At 41.0% G+C, this 25512-nt stretch overlaps 1 protein-coding gene and 1 long non-coding RNA gene across 11 annotated transcripts in view; one reads left to right on the forward strand and one right to left on the reverse strand.

The window, feature by feature from the left end:
* Positions 1-22836, reverse strand: MELK (maternal embryonic leucine zipper kinase). Of its 8 annotated transcripts, none has more exons than XM_064642474.1 (17): positions 22578-22836; positions 20568-20653; positions 20006-20122; positions 19398-19541; positions 17887-17955; positions 16708-16800; positions 15516-15614; positions 12895-12963; positions 12259-12357; positions 11231-11317; positions 9745-9873; positions 7228-7374; positions 6331-6556; positions 4522-4612; positions 3920-4088; positions 1998-2101; positions 1-905 (listed from the first exon to the last, which is right to left on the reverse strand). In XM_064642474.1, exons 2-17 carry the CDS (start codon positions 20586-20588, stop codon positions 728-730), a joined length of 1842 nt encoding a protein of 613 aa, XP_064498544.1. In that variant the 5' UTR covers positions 20589-20653; positions 22578-22836; the 3' UTR covers positions 1-727. The 8 variants fall into 8 exon arrangements, with proteins under 8 accessions (XP_064498544.1, XP_064498537.1, XP_064498542.1 ...); XM_064642467.1 differs by lacking the exon at positions 22578-22836 and adding an exon at positions 21499-21727; XM_064642472.1 differs by lacking the exon at positions 22578-22836 and adding an exon at positions 20999-21227.
* LOC135407446 (uncharacterized) overlaps positions 1-25027 on the forward strand; it is a 274027-nt gene extending 249000 nt beyond the window's left edge. Inside the window, exons 1-5 of one of the 3 annotated variants that reach the window (XR_010426875.1) lie at positions 21426-21748; positions 23228-23318; positions 23781-23889; positions 24427-24591; positions 24719-25027. This is a non-coding gene — a long non-coding RNA (uncharacterized LOC135407446). Of the gene's footprint in view, positions 1-21425; positions 21749-23227; positions 23319-23527; positions 23890-24426; positions 24592-24718 lie in introns of those variants that run through there. The other 2 variants (XR_010426876.1, XR_010426874.1) reach the window with 2 other exon arrangements.
* Positions 25028-25512: the final 485 nt, after the last annotated feature.

The following is a 25512-nucleotide window of genomic DNA, read 5'->3' on the forward strand; positions in this document are numbered from 1 at the left end:
TTTCTTGTTCTGCATATTTCAAGTTTTATTTCCGGTGCTTAAATTCTGTTAAATTCTGTTAAAGGTGTCACTGGATTCCTTGCAGACAGTCAGGGTGACAAATGCCTTCTCCATTCCCAACAGTTCAAAGGTGCTGTTGTTCTTCAATGATCCTTATATCATCACGTTAACATGACAGCATCAGAAAGTGCACAGGCTTATTAAGTGTCATTGAGGCTTTGTAATGAGATACGGCAACACTTTATATGAGATCACAGTTTAAATCCAAGCACTCTTGACTTCACATTTATTGAAGCCAGTCCTATTTTGTACAACACTGAGCATATAGTGTAACTCTGGGAACCACAGCTGTGACTTAGTTAATGATCTCAATAAATCCTACTTAAGCAGAGACAAGAGAATTATGCAAATTACAATTTCTGTGCCACATGCACTTGATAACTGAAGACATAGCACAAAAAGCTTCAGCACATAAACACCACTACTTTTTTAACACAAATATGTATGAGAGACGGAGCAGCTTACAGAATTTTGCTTCAGAAAAGTTGCAGTTGCAGAACATTTATTATGAACCTAATAAAGGAAACGTACAGAAGGCATATGTACAAAAAGGGATAGTTAAAACCGAAGAAATATGACAGATTTTTCAAATATAGCTGTGACTGTGACAAAGAATTACTTCTCTGAACAGACCTTTCCAAAACATCATGATAAAAGCCTCTGCCACTCACACTTGGCAGCTAGATAAGATGTCTTCCATCAGCCTCTTGTAGACCCAGGCGTCACCCTTAAGCCGTTGTCGCCAAATACCCACTGCTTCAGTTTTATCGAGTTGACACACTTCTAACTCAAACTCCATAGTTACTCTACCAAAATCTGACCGTGTTCGACATTTCAGGGTATAACTGTAGAAAACAAAAAGGAAAACAGAATAGTCATTGAACCATTTAATGTTTGTTTTGCAATGCAATTTTAAATTAATAAAACCACTTTACAAAAAATATCCCATTGCTACTGAGAATATTGGGAAACAACCCACAATTTAGTCAACTGAGAGCTTCGTGAATACTTTATTATCAGAGTACTATTGTTATCATTATGACCAAGGACCAGGCGTTCAGCACCAATGTTCCACCCAGCCACAGGAACCCCTGCTAGCCACAGACACTCATCCTCAGAGTTGGAATGATGGAAAGTTCCCATGTTTTTCCTAAACAAGACCACTCTTATCTCTGGTTGTTACAGCTTAGCTGGTGTGAAAATAGGAAAATCTGAATGCACAGTTTGAAACATTACAATGGGAGAAGGTGCTGCGGTACAATCCAACATCCTTCCAGATTCGGAGCTTGGGAATGCATCAGAGGCTGATGTATACTCTGATGTTTTACAATGCCCATCATTGAAATACTCAAGAACTTGAGAAAATGCATATTGAAAAGTGCCCACAATGTTTATTTCATGTGTTGGGTACTCAGGAAACAGACACTGAGTTTGATCAGAAGTAAGAACCAATCTAACCAATCAGTACCTTAGTCTAGGTAGTAAACCCTACAAGTTAATTCACCAATGGTGTAGATTCTGCACAGCTTTTAAACTATACTGATCTCTTGGCTAAAGGCTAATGTCTTTTAACTGCCAAGAATGAGGGCTAAAAAATTAGTAAGTTACTTCCCAAATTGTCCCATTTGGTCATGTGACTGTACCCAAGCAAACTTTTTGTATTTAAAATTTCACATGAGACACAAGATGATGTGAATTTTTATCTCACTATTATTGGTTGATAACTGTTGGTCAAAGAGATCTGCTAGAGCTCACTTAGCATAGTTTTGCATTGTGTCAAGTTTTATTGCACACATTAATGTAGTGCTTTGTACATTTTCTATAAGATTATTTTACAGTGGTGTCAAGAAAGTAAGTTTAAATACTCTCTTTATCAAAGATTGGAGTAACATCTATTTAGACAAATATAAGTTGGAGCCATCATATTTTACACTTACCCCTTCTGAACATATTCCACATGCTTCTTCGAAAGAACGGTGATTATTTCATTCAACAGTTGGTCTGCATTCAGTAGGTGAGTGATGGTAACATTGCAGTGTGCCTAAAATAGTCAGCTTGTTAAAACAATTAGAGGAATAAAAAAATAAAAATATCTCTCCTAAAACCGAAGACATTGCAAAATGTTTTCACAAAGAAAGTTTCAGAACAGCTAATCTTCGTGACAAATGCTTCAACTTCCCCAAACCATCACCCTGCTGCGTGCCCTACAGTTGGGAGATGGCCTAGAGCTGAGACTGAGTGCTTCCGATATCAAGGAACAGGCACAGCACCATGCCGCTTTTCATGTAGAGAGAAAAAAGGTAACTTACTACTCAAAAATTTACTGTTATAAGTAAAGTATACTTTATATACATCACATCTAGTACTTCATATAAGAGCTTATACACTAAGTGAACTCTTGAACAACTTGCAGACATCTGCAATAGATGTCCCAGCAGCCAGTCAACTGAAAGGACACATCACTGACTTCTGCAGAACTGCTTATGCCTTGGTACACGACCTGTGTTCTTTCATGGTGATCACATTTTTCAAACATGTTGCCTACAGATTCAAGTATAGCTTCTGAAGTATATATGTTGCATTTGAGTGATGTATAACAGAATAGCTAGGTTTGGAAGGGACCTCTGTAAATCATTTAGTCTAACACCCCTGCCAAGGCAGGGTCACCCAGAGCAGGTGACAAAGGAATGCGTTCAGGTGAGTTTGGAATGTCTTCAGAAAGGGATACTCCACAACCTCCCAGGGCAGCCTGTTCCAGTGCTCTGCCACCTTCACCTACTTGCAGAGTACAGCACCCTCCCCACACACCCTGCCCATGCAAACTGCCACGAAAACTGCTGCACCACATCCCTTTGCTGCACCACGTCCTGTTTGTCCACCTGTTCACTTGTGCTCCCTGGAGCTTTTAAATCTCCCTCGCTGCTTCTGGAAATGGCCCTCAACACCTGGTTGCCTGCTAAGGGCTTCTGGGTCCTGCCAGGGCTTGGAGCTGCTGCTTGGGTGTCCCTGAGCACCAAAACCCTCCTGTACAGCTCGATCAGATGCTCACACCTGGACTAACCTCATTTGCCACTGCAGCTGCTTCACCAAATGATTGTCCTGTTCACTACAATAGTATCATGCCAATGCCATGTGATGTGTATTCTACACAGCTAATATTAACCTCATAAGTAATTTCAGTAAGAACAAATTAATAATGAAATATTAAAGTGTTCTGTGCAACACACTGCCTGAGGAACTGCTTTTTCTATGGCTACCTAAAGGATAAATAGCCAACCAGCTTGAATGCAGTGACATTGAAACCTAAACAATCTAAATTACAGGGACACTGTCAGAAACTCTCTCACAAGGTGTAGTTATTTAGGCTCTAAGTGTAATTTCAGATTCCCTAGACATCTAAGGATGACCCTAGAATGAACATATTGCTTCTGGGCTACAGAAACCTAAGCCAGGAAGGTTAGCATTTTTCAGTGGGACAGCTAGCAGTATTTCTTTACAAATAACATGAAAAACTGTCAGCTAGGGCTCTTTTAAAACCATTCTGCTTCCTTCACATTTGGTTTAGATGGGCTATAAGCAGCAATGATGAAACTCCTACCTGGATCTGATGACTTGCCTGAGTCCAGACTAAAAGATGCCTCACTGTGAAAACTGGGGCATTGTCTTGTTAACAACAATGCAGTAAGAGCACCCTACTGTAGAAAGCAGGCAAGACAGGTCACAGAAGCTTTCACAAGACCATTTCTGAAGCTATTGGATGTTTTCAATAATAATAATAATAATAGTAATATAATGATTAATATATAATTAATTTAGTCCTAATACTTGTTCTCCTGTAAGACTTTCGCAGCAACCATACCTTACGTTTCCTTGGACAACTTCTAGTGCATCGTTTCTTCTTGCTTGGCGTAAGCATTGTGATCACTTTATCTAAGCCTCTTTCAAGACTTCCAAATATTTTGGCTTTTCTCTTCTTTTGGCTGCTATCCATGTGACCTAGGTTGAGATCTAATTCCACTGAGTGACATCTGTTACATGAACAAATCAATCAGTTATTTTTCTCTCAGTGTTAAAAAATTAAGTATTTTGGACATGTCACTAAAATACTACCACACATGCCATAAAAAAAAAAATTAAAATCCAGTGCAGTATATTACAGGAGTTTCTGTTCAAAAGTTTGAAAGGTTTAAATCCAGAGATGTATCTAGAAACTGCAGTCCTCTGGAGAACTGGGATAGGAACTCACATTATGGAAAATAGGAATATATCCTAAAGATAATTGAGTTACATAGTTTTAAAACTTTTCTGTACCATCAGTGTTGTAGAAAGAGGTTTAAGGGAGGTTTTTACCAAGAGAATAGAAATTACTGCTTGCTGCTGTAACAAGACTTCCTAGGCAGCACATGGATTAAGGCAGTCCTGCTCTAAATCGGGAGTGTACACAAATAACTGGACACTTACCTTCTTTCAGGAAGAACCTCAGCTGCTGTGAATTCATCTGTGTTTGTCAGGTTTGTGGGTTTAATTGGGGTGACTGCAGTGAACTGGCTCTCTGAAAGAAAGCATCCAAGCCAAACAGGTATGTCTTTGCATAAAGGATTTTCTTTTCTTCAGCAACAATTTCTCATTATTAATAATTTATTTCAAAAATCAGATCCCTTTTCTATCTCAGGGCTGTATTTTCAAAATGATAAAATATGTTTTTCATACAACAACAGTACTACCTCTACTCTACAAATTAAAACTGCAACTGATTTCCCCAGGGCTCTACAAGTCAAACCATTGCTCTACAAGTCAGCAATGCAGTTCAATATAAGGAATTTCAGGATCCGAATTGCTTTCTTGCTCTGCCACTGCTCCCACAATAAATACTGAGCAATCCACTGCATCAAATAGTTGTGTTCTTCACTGATCCATTTCCCTTATACAAAGGGTGTAAGTTTATATAGCCATGTTTAATACATGATGTAGATGTTACATAGCAGCCTAAAAAGTCAATGTCTGCAGAGCGTGGTTTTGAATGTGCAGGAGAAAACACTAAGTGAAATAGTCATCAAATGAGTTGGTGCAATTAAACCCAACTTCAATGTTCAAAGTTTCAGCTTTCTACAGAGTTGCACCTGATCCCAGACAAACAACCTCAAAATTTCCAATGAATACTTCCATTTTTCTACTTCTAGGGAAGTATTAATACCTTTCCTGAATCAAAGATTTTTCAGTGCATCGAAGAATTAGCTTTCATTGTTTAATAATCAAAAATCTAAATAAGTGAGCTAAAACAGTGTTTCTGCCTTTCCCATTTCAGAGAGTACCTATTTTGCTTTTTAAACTTACTGTGATGTCAGACTTTACATTATCGCACACAATCTTAAGATAAACTCATGAAAGACTAGTCTTTTTATTGCAATTGTTTAAACCCTTTACGAAGGATGACATTAAACAGCAATAGGTCCAAGAACCCTTATTCCTTGAATCAGTCTGCAAGGACTTACTGTTCCTGAACGATATTCCTTAGCATCTGGAACAGATGACTCTCCTATTGCAAGGAGCACTTGGCATTTGAAGAACAGAGATAGCATTTACAGTATCAACACCAAAACTTCTATGGTAGTCATTGAAGGAAACAGTAATGTACATACAGGACATGTACGTGACTAGATAGGCTGAGGATTGAAATATGTGATAACTCAGAAAAGCTGACATAATGTAGACAGATTTCTGAGGTTTATTGCATAGCTGCAAGACCTATATGTTGTTAACAGAATTATTTTCATTGCTACAATGGACTGTTCCTGTGAAAATGCTGATATGCAACTATGAGAAATCCAAAAGTTAGGTTTCTCTTAGAAGCAGCAATAAAAGCAGATGACTAAAAGTGTACCTTTATTTTCACTTCAGGTAATCACAAAGGAAAACTGGAGTGTTGAGGAAATCATGTTCTCAACCTTCACGGAAAAGCAGAACCAGGTGCAAGTTTTAGGAACACAGCACTTAGCTCCATGTTAGAATGTGTCAAAAGGCACTCATATGTGATACTGTGAGCAGTAATAACTCCTGTTATTAGCACACAAGTAACATGCCCTGATGCATGGTTAAAACTCTTGCAGCACCCTACCAGATGTACTAGAAAAATCAAGATGGTGAGTAGGACAAAAGAAGTCTTCCAGAAACAGATGTGTTGGATGCACAAGTATTGTGCTCATATTTGAATTCCAATAATTCCCAAGCCACATATATGTTCTAAGCTGTCATTAGTTACATTCCATGTACCTTTGAAGGCAGGTGTGTGAGGGGGTACGGCTTGTTCCTGTGTCTCAATCTGACTCTTCGCAAAAGGAGTCTTTGGAGCAGGAAGTGCAAAGGGCATTTCATTTCTTAAAGCTGACTCTGTCTCTACATTCTCTTTGTTTTTATGCTTCTTTGATGCCACTTTTTTTGTCACTGGAGTTGACAGTGTGAATTCCGTATCATCCAATTGAGCATCAGGCTTTGAATGCTACAAAAGATGTTACAGAAAGAAAAGAGGCATCCTTTGCGGTATTCTGATCATATTCAAGAATGTTACAGAAAAGGCAATTCTGAAGCAGGTTAAAAATACCGTACAATACTTGCCTATAGAGCAAAATAGTTAGAAACTCTTCAATACTTCTGATTCCTTCTATAACTTGCTAATAAAGTTCTTGAGTAATTTGCCACTACTATATCTGCTCTTCTAAACTCTTTTGTTTGCCCATTTAAAACTGTTAGTGACCAACTCATTGAAACACAGCTAAGAATTTTCATTTGGCTTAATTGTAAAGTTTTAATTGCTTCACTGGATTTTGTTGTTCAATACAGACAGGTTGCACTTCTTCGGAGACTTGTGCAGCTCTAGCCTAGCTCCGAGACCTTGTTCGCTCCACTTTATTTTTTCTAGGCAGTTCTAAAATCTTCATTTACTCATTTTCTAGATGCTAATTTTATGCAAATTGGATGTCAAGTTATAAAAAAATCAATCATAACCTACAGCTAGAGGAAGTCACAACATATGTGCAGCCTATATATTTAAAACACCTCATTTACTTAGTTTGTACCTCGTCTTGGCTAGGGTCCACTAAGCATTTAAATACACAATAATTTTTATGTTCAATGGGATCGTTTTTGGATTAAGAATAGTTTATCAAACACCTGTTTTGTTCCATGAGTATTTAGAATAAATTCTTCTAAAGGAGATTCTTTAAGCAGTGAAGCTGTATCTGAAAATTCCATGGATCCAAACGCGCATGGCATTTCACTGCAGTCTGGCATGTCTTCACACATCACAATGTTTTCAGACTGAAAAGAAAGATTCAGTTGAGATTCCACTGCATGCTTAGAAGTAGAATTTCATCAGAAAAGCACCATTAAAATCTAAATCTAATATCTTTCTAAGTTCCTAATAATGGAAGTTCCCATGATGGTGACCTAAGTTTTAATATCATCATTGTGGATTTGTCATTTGTATCAAAAGCAGATGTGAAACTATTCTCAAAGCATCATTGCCAAGTCATCTTTCATTACCTGTGTCAAGAAGAGAAGCAACTCATAGAAATACCCGCCTTTGAATTCAAGGCTTGGACTACAACCTCTTTTTACCAAAAATCCTAATAGTAAAAGAATAGAGCAAAATTTGAAAGGGGGCTGGATAAAGGTAAACACATACTTGGAACTAGCATTTGGAACCTTTCATCTGATGGGTAGCTCCCCAAAAAAGTTGTCATTTGTTAAATCAAGGAATTGATAACTTCAGCCAAGATTGCTAACCATCATGGCTCACACCACATACAATCAGATGCATATCAAGGTATCCTTAGTTTCCAACACCTTTTGTTATTTTCGGGAAACTCTTCCCGATGCCTTGTTCCATAGTATTTCAGTGAAACTGCACACGGTCATTTGGTAGTCCTTGGCTGGAATGGATACCATTTTAGGAAGTTATGTCTGCTGGCAGGTAAGTTTCTGTTGGCCTATGATCAAGGATATCACAGTGAACTGATCTCTCATTGCTACTGGAATAGAGACAGAGCTCCCTGGTATGCTGCCAGACCTACCATGATGATTTACTCAAAAGCCCTTACCAGAGGGCTGCTAACTACAGCCAAGAATCTAGGAGCCTGATATTACAGTTGAAATCACATTCCATTACAACATGAATGCCTGATTAGGATACCTGGGCTACTGTGTTCCAGATAAAATTCATGGCATGGTGAATTTTTTGCAATATCCTTCAACATTAAACTGCTTGAAATAAAGAAGTATTCTGTACAAGCTTGTGCCACCAAATTCAGAAATGCCTAAATTAAAGGTTCTGTTTGCTTGGTTGTTTTCACATTAGACCAGGTTCAGCTAGAGAGCTCTTCTAGGTAGGTGTTTCAGCAAATTCAGTTGATATTCACCCACAGCATCTACACACAAGCAAGTTAAATGTGTCCTGAGTGCTGCTGGAGGATTAATGGATTGCTGTATTGTGCAGCAATTCCCCACCGTCACCTGGGAAGGCGTAATGCATATGTTAGTTAGTAGCATTTGCCAGACCAATTTACCTAGGACATCACTAGTGATACAGTAACTTCACAGTATCAGCGCAACTGAACCTAGAGAACCTCCATTTAATCATTGGAGTGTAAAAGGCTAACCTACCATGATCATGAAGTCACATTATGCATCCTGAGAAACACTTATGGTTCACGATCTGTTACGCAGCTCTAGTAAGCCTACAATTCTCATCTCAAAGAAGCTGTATGGGTTAACTGAAAGGATTTAAACACAACTGAATCAGATACATAAGAAAGTATTTCTCCTGAGTGCTTGCCTCTACACAGAAAACAGCACATTCAAGCAGTTTCACACAGATGCCTCAACTCAAGGGGGAATGGCTAATGGTAAGTCTGAGATTCCACTGAATGCTTCTCAGTTTGTCTAACAGACAAATATCACCAACAGCTCATATAGCTGCATATTATATATGACACCGCAAGCGATTTAGCAACTTTGGCCAATTTCTGAAGTGCCCTATGTGCACTTTGCTATCAAACTACAGGAATAGAAACTCCCTTAAGATATACAAAACTGCTTGAAAATCCCAATCATCAGAAAAAAAGCAGCAACATGTTTCCTTTACTCAAAATAAACCGGGTCCTCTCTAGGATTATGTTCCCAAAGGAAACAGATGAGGAAGGAGTGGCTCTCTGATCAACAGCTCACACAGTGCCCATGTCATCTCAAAGCAGGCTGCCCAGGTGACATGCCATGATATTTCAGATTTTCCTTACTAAGCCATGTGAAATGCAACCCGAGGTACAAAAATATATATAGAGAAACATGGAGTGCAGGAAGAAGTTAGTCATCACAGAACAAGATCTGGAATGATCACACAGGCCAGACAACAGAGGATTAGGCCCATTAACATGAGCCAAGGAGGGATTCTGTGCAGCACTTGATACATTGTGTCCTGCCAGAGCTATTCCAATAAAGCCAATCCATAGAAGCATCCTAGCTGCTACGTCGTGTTAATAAGACTCAACTGTTTAATGACCAAGACTTTGGCTGACTGCATACATGTTCTCTTAATGATACTTAGAGCACCAGCATGTTTCCTCAGGCAGAGCTTTGTCAATGCAGAGCAGGATTTTAACCAGGATGCTATCCTGCTGAACTCAAGCTTACCTTGAGGCCTGCCAACGGCATGGTTCTGGCATGCTGTGTTAGACATGGAAACCTTAAACACACACGCTTGCCGCGAGCCTTCTTGGATTGAAGCAAGAGGTATGTTGCTGACATCTGGTCATATTTCCACTGGCAAGACACAGAGAGAAAAAGAGTATTTTAATCTCCTCTTTGGAAACCTTGCAAATATGAGGCAAGCTCAGCCTTCTGAAAATTTCTGCGTCTCTGCAAGTTTTTCCACCTGATGTGCAACCCTAATGTTGGATCACAGTGTAATTTCAGACTTCAGGTGATTCATTTTATGTGTCTGAGATCATGAAACAGGCACTACGGAGGTCCTTTGCAAGTTAGTTTGCAGTTCATGTGCAAGCATGGAAACTAATGCTGGGATCAGGATCTATCTACTGAAGTGAATGGCAAACCTAGTAACTGGGTTTATCCAATATTTAACCACAGATTTGATTTTTTTGAAGTCACTCCTGCCCATTCTTCCCCTACAAACAGCACCAACTTTTTGCAGGATTTTCAGCAACTCTGCTTGTGTGAGGAACACAAGCACCATGTTTAATAGGTCTGCAGCATATACAGTTAGTTTGAATTAGTTATAAGGGATTAGAAGTCCTTCAGTAAAGGACTATGCAAATATCACAAAGCTATTTGGAAGGACTTTTCCCCATGTAGACAGACTTTTCTGATCATTTGCTGTAACTGAAAAACAAGGAGCATCGACTCCACAAACCTATCGTAAGTATCACACACAGTTTAAAAGTCTGCTTCTGCTACAGTTACATGGGAAACCCAACTGTTGAAAAAAAAACCCAACTATTGTCACTGCTAACAATTACAAAGAAGCAAAAAATTCAATTTTAAGGAAGAATTTTCAGATTCAGGTAAAAGCTGGAGTATGCATCGTGCTTTAAGTCTCTTCTACAGCTTGCAATGTTATTGCTAACCTTTGCACAATTCTTCTAGAAGTAGCCAGTTCAACTTTTGTCAGTTGTAGTCAAAAGTGACTCACTACTTGTAAAAAACTGTGAATAGTAACTCCAAAAAAATACATATTTTGTAGTCTACCTTGGTGTTGCTCTGATATTTTTCTCCTTTTTTCTTCACCTGCTACTTATTGAACCATTTCAAAGCAAAGAGCTAACCCAGCAAATGGCATCTGTTGTGCAAATATAAATTTCTGTAAATCTACTTTAACTTCCAGAGATTCAGAAGGATTTTACCATAGTGGGAAATAACAGTAAGATTTAGGAAACATCATGAGTACAATTAAATGGTAAAAAGAAATAAACAAATTTGAACTTCAGAACTATAGTTACAAGCTACAGCCAGATTCTAGTTCTGCAGGGGCTCCTTAAATCTGCAAAGTATTTAAAATGTCATACTTGAGAATACATAACACAGTATCTGATAACACAGTAAATTTTTTTACTCTATTACCATCATTAATTTCTGTAAGTTACTGATATATACTCCTTACCTCTGTTATTAATTCCATTATAGTCTCCCTGCTCTGCTCATGAAACACAGAAAGCTCTGTTATGCAGTCCTCATCAAGATGTCGCAGCTGTAAGAACACGATGGATATTGAAACATGAGGTTTTCAAGTTGTCTCATAATCCACACCTCACAGTGACACTGTCATGAAACCCAGTGGGCTGAATCAATAGTCAACGATGATTTTAGACCTTGTCTTTCAAATGTTCAGCATCATAACTAAACATTGTAGGGAGTAGACTGTAAAAGTCAAACAACTTCACAGCCTGGCCCCTCACAGCTGAGAGCTTGTGAATTCAAGTAAGCCACCCAACAGGAGGTTAGATTTTTACTAGATAACAGGCTGTTCTTTCATCTGTCCATAAATATCCAAAGCCACTAGACATGCATATCTTTTCCAGAGCCAGCTAGTAGCACTGACACTGCGAGCACAGTCAAGCTCTTCTTTATGTAGAGAAACAGTGGCATCTGGTGACAACATACAGGAACTTCTCAGCACTTTCTGCTGACAACCAGATTATTCTGGTTTTTTTCCTCTGCCTTCATCTCTCACACAAGTAAAACAAGTGACAGAGAGACAGCATGAATATTCTTTAAATGAGATTGAATTTTTTATTCATATTTTCAGTGAGGACTACATACAAGATAGACCATAATCATGTCTTAGCATGCTCTCCAGAATATTTGTGTTTTACACCTTAAACAAAGTATCAAGCAGCCTGGAGAAGGAATTGGTCATTCATATGAAGAAATACTTCACATTTTGATGAGAATTCAGTTATTTTGCAAATTCAGCTGCAGAATATGATGAAAACACATTTGAATTTTCTCCACAAGAGAAATCAAGAGCAAATAATAATATTTTGACAGTTAAAGAATCAGAAAGGAACCATGGCCATCTCAAAGTTCATCTTTGAAGAAATGCCTTCACACCCCCATACTGTAAGGATGGTAATAAGCCAGTAAAGATTACATTAAACACTTCAATATTCATCTGACCAGAGTACTTACTGGGTATTTACTTTGCCACTGAACAGCATCAGAGTAGCCTTGCATAAGCCAAGGGTGACTTAACAGGTGTTTGACTGTAATCCTCTTCTTTGGGTCAACCTGGTGGGCAATAAAAATCAAAGTGATACTTAAGCTGTGGAGAAGTGAAAAAATAATTCGTCTTCTACACAGAATGGGTGGCTAGGGGTAAAAATGGAAACCAATACTGTTTCAGAATTTCATCAAAAGGAAGCTCACACTCAAAGATGTGAGCTGTGAAGGACAGTTACAGAAACTGTCAAGTTACAATAGATGTCCCAGGGATATACAGCACTGACTACATTCCCTAGGCGTAGCCCAAAGACATATTTAGTAAGTTTACCTTCATTTACAAAAGAGCTCTTGTTTTTATAGTACATTAAGAACAACCGGAAGCAAGCTGTTCAAAGACTCTGTTAAATCATTTAAACTTTGTTTAATTATTTCCATTCTCAAATATTTTTGAGCCAAAGGCAACGGTAATAATTTCTTCAAAAGTGTATAAGAATTAAATTCCTTTTTCAAACACTGAATTCTTTTTAAATGTTTCAGTGATGTAATGTTTTGACCTATGTAACAGTACTTTATAGACCTATGCAACAGAAACAATATCTTTACCTGCAGCATTTGGTCAAGGAGCAGTGTACTACTAGGAGAGAGCCACTTTGGAATACTGTATTTTCCTCTCTGCAGAAAAGAAGAGGATTTAGAACTAACCTTGAATCTCAGAAGGAACTACTAAAGTACTTGGACAATAGTAACATCTGCACACGGAAAAAAAAGAATAGCAGGAACATGTTAGCTTTAAGAATGACTTGAATAAACATCATGGTAGTACTAAAACCCAGCTGCATCAGTAAGGAAAATACCATGTTTGAATCACCAGCTGTAGTTTCGACCCATTCAGCTTGTTTGAAATTTCCATCTCTGCCCACTTTTGCAGCTAACCTGCTCCTTTATCCATTGTATCCTCAATACTGAAGTTCTAGAAGTGCAAACATGCTGGAGTATGAATGACCGATATTAGTGCTCAGAAATGTGAAGATTCACTGAAAACAATACTTTTCAAACACTAAAAGTACACCATCCTCAGTATTAAGATATTCTTTTTTTGAACAGGTTAAATCTAATGCTCAATCTTATACTGCAGACAGGAGAAAGGTTACAGGTCTAAGAGGTAAGTTTTTTTCAATCAAATGATTTACTGTTGGTTTTCTTTAATTCTCAATTAGAAGAAAATTGAAAACAGCTTTCAGAGGTGAGGTACAACAGTGGCTAAAAACTAAACCAAATTCACCATCAAGGATCATTTACTTCGCAATGAAAATTGACAAAAAAAATAAAATTAATAAACAGTCATTGTCAAATAATGTACTTATCATTTTGTCATGGCAGTTTTCTTTCTACAGATAAATTCCTCAATGAAAAAACATTTGCATTATATGCAGCCTGCATTTCTAAGCAGAGTATGTACTGCTTTGACATCACGGTTAAAGAATTTAGCTTACCTCTTTACAGACCTTAGTAAAAGGTTATTTGTGAATAGTTTGTTGGGTGATTCACAATGCAGTTTTACTCTGAAACTAAGTAATGTATGTAATCTACATTTTGCTTTTAATATATTGCTACAGAAAATGATGTAACAAACAATTCTCATCTACTGGACTATGGGCAATGCCGGATAGGTTGCGATATCTACCAGGTGCATAAGATCACACCAGATATAAGGGTTTTTTTACAGAATTTACACCACAACTTGATTTTTCATTCAAAAGACATTCATTCTAGTATTCCCAAATGAAGAGAGGTGGAACATTCTGAGGAAAGAAACATTGTATGTAAGTCATACGATTCTAATTAGATTCAAACAGCAGATTTGACTTGGAGCAACTGGTCCAAACTGAGATTACAATAAATTTCAGGATTTGTAATGTGTGAAATTAAATTCCAGAACAGTGGGTAAGTATTCTCATTTCAAGCAATTTCCACTTCATAGCCACATGAAATTAAAACAAATTTGGAGTGGAAATAGTAAGACTGCATCTTAACACCTGTGACACGATTGGGTTTTGACCACTTCCAGACTAAACTTTAAAACCTCATCAGTTGTCTCAGCACACTTCAGCACTAGCATTATTTGGTCAACACTCCTCAACACTCATGTGGTTTAGTTTTAGGTAGTCCTGCAAGAAGCAGGGAGTTGGACTTCATAGCTCCCTTCCAACTCAAGATATTCTATGACTATGTGAGTATGGAAGTCATGTAATTTTAATGGCACTTCATCTAAACATCAGCACCTTTACACAACCTCTTTGAAGCTTTTGCTTCCTTCTTTTTCCCTTTTTTTATTTTTTAAAGTTCTCTGCAACCACTCAAACCAAGCTTCCTAGGGATCTTCTATCCAGGTATTTAAGTCCGCTCCAATTCCAGAATAAAAAGCCACACTCTTTGATGAACTAGTCTGGTGCTTCATGGAGACCAGACTGTTAGCACGCTAAAAAGACTTCCTGTGCAGAGCAGTGTCAGCTGCCTCCTGCCAAAGTAGCCCTTGAACACCTCAAGGAGTTTTCCTAGGGGGGTTTAAACATACTAGACTCTGGACGAGAGAAGGAGAACGAGATAGATGAACCCAAAGCCCATACTGAACACTGCTGTTCCTCATCCCACTCACTTAGTGTAAGCTTTATCAACACAGATTTTATGGCAGCTCAGAAGTGGCCGGCAGAGGTGCATGTGTGATAAAAAACAGCATCTGTTTAGCCACATCAAGAGGAGTTTACAGGGAAACAGAACCAATGGCTTAATTATATAACTTACTATTTATTCAACTCATTTAGGAGGAGGAAAGTGTAAGAGCAGATGCAGAATCCTGCTTTTCCTAGATATGAGAATAGCTGACATTTAAGAACAATATTTTTGGTAAACCATAAAATACAAGGAGAAGATAGATAAAGGCTCAGACGAAAAAATCTGGGCCACTAGCAAGAAAATGCTTCTACTGAAGCTCAGTTTTCTACCATATCACAGGACCGGCCTAGAGTCCTGCAAAGGCTGATGGAAGACAGAAACAAATCCAAAACAAAATATTGATCAGAAAAGTAACAAAGCATAACAAAATTCCACAAATAAGCCTTTTGCCCAAAGCACAGCTCAACAAGTTCTGTCATCAGAAAGCAAAAGCCTCTCATAATGCTTAGAGATGCCTGTTCCTCATGTATTCTAGCACCATCAATACCTACCAGTATCTTCCTGTAGACAGCCATGACATTGTCATCATCAAAGGGGAGAAAACCACACAGAAGAGCATACAGCAGTACTCCCATACTCCAAATATCTGCCTAAAAAAATAAAAGAGTGAGAGTTCACAAACCTGATCTGTCTAAAATGGCTCAGACACAGCTAACACTGTCTCGCTTTGGCACATGCAACTCACTAAAAGTAGGCGCCCTAAGTCTTTACATTCCAAGTGAAAGCACACAACCTGAATTCAGTTTTCAATTCACTCAAGCTGGAGCACTGGTAAAACTATTATCCTCTCCTTAGGTCACCAAATAGCTGCATTACCTTCAGCCTACGAGGATGTCCCAAGCAAAAATGAAATCAAACTCATTGGAAGGGATTTTGTACTGAAATGTATTACCGATTACAATACCTATCAGCACAGTTACAATCAGCTTTAAAGCCCCTCTATTTTTTCTATATAGTCATGACAAAGTCCATGTGCCTCATACTGTAATTCACACTTCAATCATAAAGCAAAAGGAGGTTTTGAGAAGCACTGACTTCATGGAAAACAAAACAAAAAAAGAAAACAAGAGTTAGAGGACAGGGACAGTGGTGCAAAGGGCAGTAAAGGAAAAAAGACTGACTCCACCCAACAGTAGAGCCAGCTAAGTTTGAGTGAATTGCAATTACAGCATTTTGGATGGATTTACAAAGGCAAGTAGCAGGCCCTAATGTTCCAGACATGGAATCAAAGCTGGATAAATTGCACGGTTTTTCTTCTCTCTAATTTTACTACATTGCACAGTACAAAGAGCAAGTTTTCATACACAAATTTAAAGGTAAAGTACACAAGACACTGAGACTGCATAAAAATTTCACAACAAGAGTTGAATAATTAACAAATTGCTGCTTGAAATAATGTAGACGGAAGGAGTATAAGTTACTTTTTGTAGGGCACTAAAACACAGAGTAACACCTGGAGACAGTGAAGGATTAGTCAGACATGAACAAGCCAGCTGGCTAAGAGCATGATATGCTATTCCAGGCTGTGACTGCTGTCAGTCATACAGCTTCTGAGAGCCACTGAGGCAACATTATCCAGTGGCATTGAAGAGAGACATCAAGGGAATGTATCTCAACCTCACCACCTTTAAATACAAAGGAGGCAGGAAAAAAACCACCCTAATCCACAGTTGTGCTACATACCTCTGAGCCAATGTATGCTTTGCCCTGAATCAGCTCTGGTGCTGCATAAGCTGGGCTTCCACAGCATGTGTTCAGATGGTAATCAAGGCCACCCTAGAACAAGACAAGAAATCAATGACACAGAAGCATTGGCTCTAACACAGATGGTGTCTTCTAGCAACAAAATAAGAGGTCTCAGAGGCTTCATTTTCCTCTGTTGTCTATTGACATCCACCTTATATTTTGCTTTGGTATAATATATGGGTTCACGAGGCAAAAACTGTCCACGGCCATGAGTGTCCTGCAAACATTCAGATCCCAAACTGCTCATTCACCTGTTATCCCACTAGTCTTTTCTGCAGCTCCTCCTCTGATAGGAATACTTCCTTTCATGACCACAAAGAGAAGAGATGGAACTTGGGAAGCGGTGACCCAAGAGCTACTGGGCATGAGGCTGGTTGGATATTTATACCAATATTTAAAGCAATAACTTCATAAAGAACCACAAAAAAATGCTCCCCTATTAAAACCATGTAAATACTTTGCCTGGGCTTTGTTCTAAGCAGATCACAGTAAGATGACATTGTACCATCAAGACAGTGGTTGCAAGGTGCTCTAACTTGAGTCAGCTAAAACAATCCGAGGTCTTTGGGTCAGGCAAGACTTTCTTCCCATTAAATTGTTTCTTACAAGCACCTACCTCGCAGGTGAAGCTGACAGAGCAGCAGTCTAGAAACCAACTTTAAACTTGGAAAACAAGTCTGTACAAGCATATGGATCCAGATGCTTTGTAAATGTAAGGGGAATCTATTTGATTTGATCCACAATCTCCACACATAGACAAATCTTATGGAAAAAGACACACGCCACTAAAATTTATTGGGGAAAAATGCACACCAACATAACTCTTACAGTACAAGCAGGTACTCTACACACACAAGGTGATCTCTGCCTTAGATTGGGATAAAAGATGAAGTATAAGACGAGAAAGTGATCTGAAATTCTGCTTAGAACATGCAGGTTACTTCTTTCTCACACTGTTAAGGCTCCACCAAGAAATCAGCAATGGGACAACAACTAGACAAACAGCTTGAATTCAATGCAAGACTCTGCACTGCACGTTGAAGTTACATCTGCAATTCTTATGTGTGCGCTGTAGGTGATTTAGCTCTGCTCTGTGAGAGCGACTGACACTCTTACCTTTGGCTTTGCACAAAGTCCAAAGTCTATCAGCTTCAGGTTATGTTCCTCATCAATCAGCAAATTTTCCTAGTAAAAGAGAAAGCAGTAATGAATTCTTCTGTAACCCAAGTCATTCCAGAAACAACATTTCCTTTCACATTATTTCTTCTTGCCATTAGCAGCTAGAATTTACCTAGAGCTCTCCTCTGGAGATTTTGACCAGTTGTTAATGATTATGTCCTGTATTCCGAACAGGGAATATGAGCTCCTACGTGCTGAGAAGGGCCTGGAAGTTTGCTAGACAGGAAGTTGAGTGTGAGGCAGAAGCCTGCCCCGGCAGAAAAGGCAGCCAGCAATATCCCAGGTGGTATGAAAAGGAGCAGAGCTGGCAGAGTAGGGGAACTGACTCACCCTCTGTTCAGCACAGCAAGAACAGCCCATCGAGTTTCTGCCCACCCCCCCAGCACAGGAAAGACATCAAACTAAGATAAGCTCCATGGTTAGGCACAAGCCTGGCAAGGATGCTGGAGCACTTTTTCAGTGAGGAGAGCCTGAGGGAAAGACACACTGCGGGTGAGAAAGCGTCAGTGGAGGCCTCATAGCAGCCTTTTAATTCCTTCAAGGGGGGGCCTGAAGACAGAGTCAGCCCCTCCACAGCAGCATGTGGTGGGATGATGACTGGAACTAAGGAAAACCCTTTCTCTTCGTAAGGAAGAAAGCAGAGACATTGTACCTCATCCTTGGGAGAGGTCCAAGATGTGACTGGATAAAGCCCCAAGAAGCTCAGTCTGATGCTGTTTTGAGCAACAGATTTAAACAGAAGCCACTAGAAGTCACTTCCCACCCAAGGTATGACATGATCCTATAAATCTGTCAGCACTCCAGCTATCAGACAACTCCTTCCAAGAGATGCAATGAAGGTTTTCCTTGGAGAGAAGTTCTTTGGAGACAATGATTTTATGAGCTGCCTAGTAAAATGCTTGTACAGTAAGAATTTGCTTTTCTCAGGGTTGCCAGCGTCTCTAAACATGCAAACTTCTAACCCCTTCAAAGAGAAATGGTCTCAAGGCTTCCATTCCCTAAACCCACACTTAAACCCTGCAGTGACAGCAAAGCCACAGGTCCTGTGGCATGTCCCTCCCCCTGCGCCCTGTCGAGTCTCCACTCGTTTAAGCTGTGGGGGTCACCATTCTCCTTTGGGCATGACAGTTTGCACAACAGAGAGGAAGCATAACAACTCTCTCTGGGTACAAGCTGAAATAAAGAGGATAGAAGGAATGCCTAAGCACCAAAATCAGATCTGTGTCTGCTCCAGTCTCAACTGAGTGCACTGTTCTGCTTCTCTTTCAGAGGAAGTTCCTTCCTCAGATACAGACACATCCAGCTCAGCTGAGGAACAAAGCATCAAGTAGAAATAATGCTCTTTCAGCAAACGTTAGAGAAGATGTTAGATAAACCTGCTCCATATTGAGAAATAAAACTGGGTCTTCATTATTATTTGTGCAAATCTGACTACTGTTCAGACTTACTGGTTTGAGATCCCTGTGGGCGTATCCTTGACTGTGCACATAAGCAATTGCTGAAACAACCTGCCGAAAAAATACACGAGCTTCCTCCTCGGAAAGGCGGTCCTTAGAAATTATGTAATCAAACAACTCTCCTCCAGGACAGTACTGCACAAAGGTAGGAGAAAGAAAACATTTGGAATACAGTCATGAAATCTAAATGCGAACGAAAGCACTCTTCCTTTCCCTCTGCTTTATCCCAGCAGCATCCAAGTGTGTCCCAGGCCAGCCTGCAATAGACCCAACAAGCCCAGGAGCCCGACTGTTGCCCAACGTGTTGCTATAGACATGTCACTTTAACATCACAGGCAACAGAAACTGCCCAGGAGGTGACAACTCTGTGGGAGTTCTGGGGCCCTGTGTATCCCGCTGGTGCTAGTTTTTGGAGCATGAGATGGGAATTAAAGTTAGTTAGGACAGAACATATTGCCAGCTTTATTTTTAAACTGTGGCACCTTGGACACACTTGCCATTGAGATGACTTTCTAAGAATTGTTTCATTTGGACTTAGTTACCATCTGCTGCTATAGCTAAACCCAGGGACCTCTGTCATAGCAGAAACGGTTTCTTACCTCTAAAACCATGAATATTTTCTTAGGTGTTTCAATCACATGATACAACCGGCAAATGTGCTGGTGACTCAAGTCCTTCATGGCATCAATTTCTAATTTAACACGAGGCAAATCATCCTAAGAGAACACAACAGCAAGCTATGAAATTGCCAACTAGTTTGACAGCCTGTACATCACAGTAAGTAGACTACTGCACAACATTAAATGTCACAGCACACAGTCCAACTGCTCAAACTCAAGCAGCTCCAGCTCTGTCACTGCTCACACACTAGTCAGCAAAGCCCCAAGTGACAGATGTACAGTTGCTACTATTCTCATCGGCACTGTGTTTGAATTACTGTAATTTATTTTGTCATTCATTATTTAAATCTATAACTCCCTCAGTTTTACAGCCAGAGAATGTTGCCTACTCCATATGAGGGCACAGAATTTTGTGGTGCTCTGTTAACATTCTTTCAAGCCCACAGCATCCACCACCAGCCCACAGAGACAGTTGCACCTGTGTTCCCAAGAACTCCACAGGAACAGCACATTACCGACTTAGAAGTATCTTTTGACTTACCTGTAGAGCAAGTTTGTCCATGATTTTTATTGCAACTTTTTCACCAGTGAGACGATGCCGCGCAAGTTTTACCTTTGCAAACCCACCTAGAATTTGAAACAGAGATGTGTAAAGCTCTGCATGGCAACAAGCTTTCTCACCTGTGATCTCAATCGCCCTGGAACACGTCCTGTATGCACAGCATGCAGCACCTTTGTTAGGGGAAAAAGTGATCACTCCACTACCTTCCAGCTACATTTCCAGACTTCTGCCTCGCAAAATACACCTTGGAAATATGATCCACAGCCTCCGCAGTAACAGTTAATTTCTGCTCAGATAAACGCTCAGGCGGGCGAACACGTCACATACACCTGTTTGCATTCCCAGACTAAACCCACCTGTGCCGACTGTTCCATGTAATTCATAGTACTTGAGAACTTCCGCATAGTCACCTCCGGCCATTCTGCGACCCGCAGGGGCCAGGCAGCTCTTCTCAGCTCCTGAGAGGAGAGATCGTAGCCTGCGCTCACGCTTTCGGGCACGGGAAGCGGCTCGGCTGCGGCCCCGGGGAGGGCGGCTGCTCTCACAGGCAAGTTCGAGGCGGACTCCGTAAGGGCTATCCGGTGACAGGCGCGAGCGAGTCCCGGTCCCCGGGGCGGTGCCACCAAGAGACTCCCAAGTTCAACCCCGCTGGGAGCAGCGACCCCGCAGCGCAGTCGCCTCGGGAGCCCGTTACCGTTCAAATCTCCCGCTTCCGGCTGCCGGGCCCGAGGGGCCAATGACCTCACGCTGCCGGACCGGAACGGGTAGGGATGGGAGGGGCGTGCCAGGAGGGAGGGCTAGAGCGAGCGGATGCCGCCATGGTGGGTAGTTGTCAACTCCCGGCTCGCAGCAAAGGTGGGCGGCCTCGGCCGCGAACGGTCCCTGCAGAGACGGGAAACAGCACCCGTACCTTTCAGGAAGCGTATCCATGCCTGCAGCCACCTGAGACTGCAATGGGACCCGCATTGCTGGGGCTGTCGCCACGCACAACATGGCAGCCGGGACTGCGGGCGCCGGGAGACGAAGCCTCCCAGCGCGCTCCGCGGCCCCTCCCGTCCCAGGCCCGGCCACCCGCGGCACCCTGCGCGACCTGCTCGTGGGCGCGCCTGGCCACGGCGAGGCATGGCTCTGGCCCGGAGCAGCACAGGACAGGCGGAGAGGTCACTGTCATCCCCTCTGTCCCTCTGTGTAGATGGCCATTAACAGACAACAGGCTAATTATGCAGTATTGCAGCTTTGCTCTGTACACACAAAACCCACAAGCCAGTCTGTAACCTCGTGTGTCAGTTAATTTAAAAATGAAGGAAATGTGAGAGGAAAAGGGCGGGAGACATGAGTGAAAAAACGTGAGGGAAATGTGAGGGGAGAAAAGGGCAGGAAACGTGAGAGGAAAGCATGGGAAACATGGGGGGAGAGAAAAGCCAGGAAATGTGATGGGAAAAGGTGGGAAACACGAGGGGAAAAAAGGCAAGAAATGTGATGAGGAAAAAGGCAGAAAGTGTGAGAAACATGAAGGGGAAAATGGGGAACATGCATGGGGAAAAGGCCAGGGAATGGGACAGGAAAAGGGTGGGAAACAGAAAAAAGCATGAGAAATGTGAGGGGGAAATTATGAGAAACACAAAGGGGAAAGTTTGGGAAACATGAGGGGGAAAGGGTGGGAAACATGAGTGAAAAAAAGAGGGGGAAAGTGAAAGAAACATGAGGGGAAATGGTGGCCAACATCAGAGGGAAAAGGACAGAAAACCTGAGGAGAGAAAAAGGGCAGGAAACATGAAGGGGAAAGTGCTAAAACGAGAGGGGGAAAGTCTTGAGGGGAAAAGTGTGAAGAACATGAGAGGGAAAGTAGGAGAAAAGTGAGGGGAGAAAAAGTCTAGAAAATGTGAGGGGAAAAGTGTGAGAGATGTAAGGGGGAAAGTGAAGAGTACTAGTTTGACTTAGACAGTAAGAAAGACTGAATTGCAGTGCAAAATCAGTAGCTCTGCTCACCTTGAGTTCTGGCTGTCCAAACGACAGTTCTCTGCAGGCACAGCTACACAGAGTTTGGCTTCCCGGTGCTGCTGAAAACGTCCTAGAATCCCACCACACTGGAGGTTGCTTTCCATGCTTAGTCAGAAGTTCTGTATAACCTTGGTTGAAATGTAAGACCTGCAGAGAGTGACTTCTGCTCTCTGACTGGGGGACAGACTGCTGGGCTTGAGTGAGGTTTCTCTTCTGATGTTTTAAATGTTCTCAGAATCCACATGTAAATGTTGTAGACGACGGGATAAAGACACTTTTAGACCACAGAATTGATCATAACTTATCCAACTTTATTGCTGCATGCTTTGTGCTTATAAAGGTTACTAATTAGCCTCATACATATTACAAAAGCTAAGCTCATCATTGGCTTCTAATTACCTAAGTTATATTTGTGCAAATGCTGTTTCTTTCACATTCTTATGGTTACTTGTTTGCTATTTGCTCTGCTTTCCCATCTGCTTTATTCTATTCTTCTGTCACGTACACAGTTTCTCAGATATAGTGACCTTCTAATAGTTTCTCTTACCGTGGGACCAGAGCTATAGCATCTTTCTCATGTCCTCTTTCTATCAACCATGTTTCTGTAACACTTTCCACATGTAAATCTTTATCTACAGGAGGAAGCTGAAAATAAACAAAAGAGAGAGCAGCTGGAACACTTGTGGAAGGACATGGGCAGTGTGTGCGTGCAGGGCAGCACACTGGCAGGTACCTCCCCAGGAAGATAAAGGTTACTGCAGAAGTTTTCTGAAGAGTTTGCCTTGTGAAGTAATACAGTGCTTCTTTGTCCTCACAAGAAGTGTGAAAGCAGCTCCATGTTAGAGGAGTGGGGCTTTAGTTCCTGTGGGATTGGTCACACTTAGCTCTTCTTGTGTCAGTCACGGGTTTGGAAGAAACCCCACTGTGTAGATAAAGCAGTGGACCTACTAGAAATAATGAAATACTTTAGAAAAGGTGAAACGGTCAGATTAGAATATGAGAAAGCTCCACTGTTGGCTGCACTGTTCCTTATATGAGCCAAGTAGTTGCTGATGGAGTCTGTCCTGTGTCTGGGATCCACAAGCAGCTTTCTGTCCCTTAGAGCAGGTGTTCATTCCTGGGTTTCTGTGCAGATAGAAACCTTACCTTTAGCAAGCTGGTTTGTGTACAGCCGTTTCTGTTCCCTTCAAGGACCTGATGCTTCTGCAATGGGTCCCTCTGAGCTAATACTAACAATGAGGAACTCTTGATGAAGAGCAAGAAGAGAGGGAGGGTGACACTGATGACATTGACCATGAAGGTAAGGGAATGAGGTCTAAAAGTTGCCTGTCTAGTCAAGAAATCCCCTCTGTATTTCATGACCTGGATGGACTGTAAGGAGAGCCTAGAAAACAAGCAAACATTCAGTCACCTGATGTGTCAGAATCTGTAGCAGAAGCTCAGCTGCAATGGTCACTCTAGGGATATCACTCTGTAACCTTTGTGAAAGCTGAATTTTAAATTTTCTATTCAAGGAATTAATAGGTGTGTAACACACATAAACCAGAGAATGCAGTGACCTCTGAACCTGATTATGCACAGATGTGTCCATCATCTTTTTGGCCTTACAGTTTCTGCCCCTGGCTCTCTTCCCTTTTCCTGTGACTGTGGTCTTGGAGCAATCTTCTAAGTTGTTACAGTGTGATTTTTCTCTTACATAGCTCACAGACTCAATCTTCATTCTTTTCCTGTTCCACTGATGGGTAGGATCGCTTATTTCCTTTGCCCTGTAATGTAGTTGAAGATGGAATAGACTTTCTATGTTGCTTTGGCTATCCTGATTCCAGTTTTTTTTCAGTAACACAAGTAGAACAAGTACTGAAATAGCGCTGAACTGTCATTTCTTCCCCCAGTGACTGAAGAGAGTCATGAAGAACCAGCCTTCAGAAACTTTATGCAGGACATGTGGATGAAATGCCAGAGGAGAAGCAACCTGAATGAATGAGACCTTCAGAAACAGAAGGTTTGGAATCACTTGTAATGGAGTTAAAACTGAAGGAACGGCATAAAGAAACTTGCACAGAACCATGCATGAAGACTTTTATCCGTGAACAACTTCCTCTGATAGATTTTTATTTTTATTTCTGCAGTAACTTTTGGTCCGATGAGTTAAAGGTCTTGCAGCCAACTAACTGCACATTTGGCCATCTGCCACTGTGGCTTCCTGAAGCTGAAGGAACCAGAAAGCAGTTTCTTTAACTGCAAATTATTCAGATCTCTCTGTTGAGAGCTTAGATTTTGAGCTCTGACAGCATTAGCATCCAGAGTACTCACTGGTCCCCAGAGGCACCTTCTGTTTGCTGAGTGCAGTCAGGCATCTGCTGCAGCCAGGGCACAACTTGATCGATCCACTGTTTGATGTTTTGCTTTTCATTAAATAGATTTTACGTACTAAGAAATGCATGATGGTTAATAGAAGGAGATTTCATGTCACCATTCTAAGGTGAGACTTTTTCCCCTTGCTTGCAGCCTATCCTGCAATCGGTTATGTCTATCTCATATTAGCCTCATTAGCCACCAGCGTGCCTGTAATAAATGTGGATAGAGCCTTCCTTAATCTTTGTTCGCGAAGCCTAGCCATGATGATGCAGCCTATCCATATGGATGCACAGCAAATGCATCTTAAGTATATTACAACCCTGCAGGTTACCTGGTGAAAACAGGGAGGTCCCTTTGCCCACATTGCCTTTCTCTGGCCCCTCTCCAGCCTGAGGCCATTCCTCTGTTCACTCACTCTGGCCTCACTGTCCTACATGATGCCTCTTCTGTCTTCTCCGATGGCTGCTGCCAAGAAAAGAGGACACAGTGAATCCCAAGTGCTGACTCCTCACCACTACACCTGGAGAACCACTATGCCAGCTCCTCAGTGATTCCACCTCCAGCC

The sequence above is a fragment of the Pseudopipra pipra genome, chromosome Z (assembly GCF_036250125.1).
Source record: "Pseudopipra pipra isolate bDixPip1 chromosome Z, bDixPip1.hap1, whole genome shotgun sequence".
NCBI classification, from domain to species: Eukaryota; Metazoa; Chordata; class Aves; order Passeriformes; family Pipridae; genus Pseudopipra; species Pseudopipra pipra.

What these genes read in the sequence shown, in the direction of transcription:
- MELK (XM_064642467.1), bottom strand. Translation starts at nt 21,712, where the DNA reads ATGCCTCGCCGTGGCCAGGCGCGCCCACGAGCAGGTCGCGCAGGGTGC. An exon ending in ATACTCATGGAACAAAACAG is followed by an intron (nt 6,557 to 7,227) that starts GTGTTTGATAAA and finishes CATCTTTTGTAG; the next exon opens with CATTCAAAGCCTGATGCTCA. An exon ending in GTGGAATATGTTCAGAAGGG is followed by an intron (nt 906 to 1,997) that starts GTAAGTGTAAAA and finishes TGTTTTCTACAG; the next exon opens with TTATACCCTGAAATGTCGAA.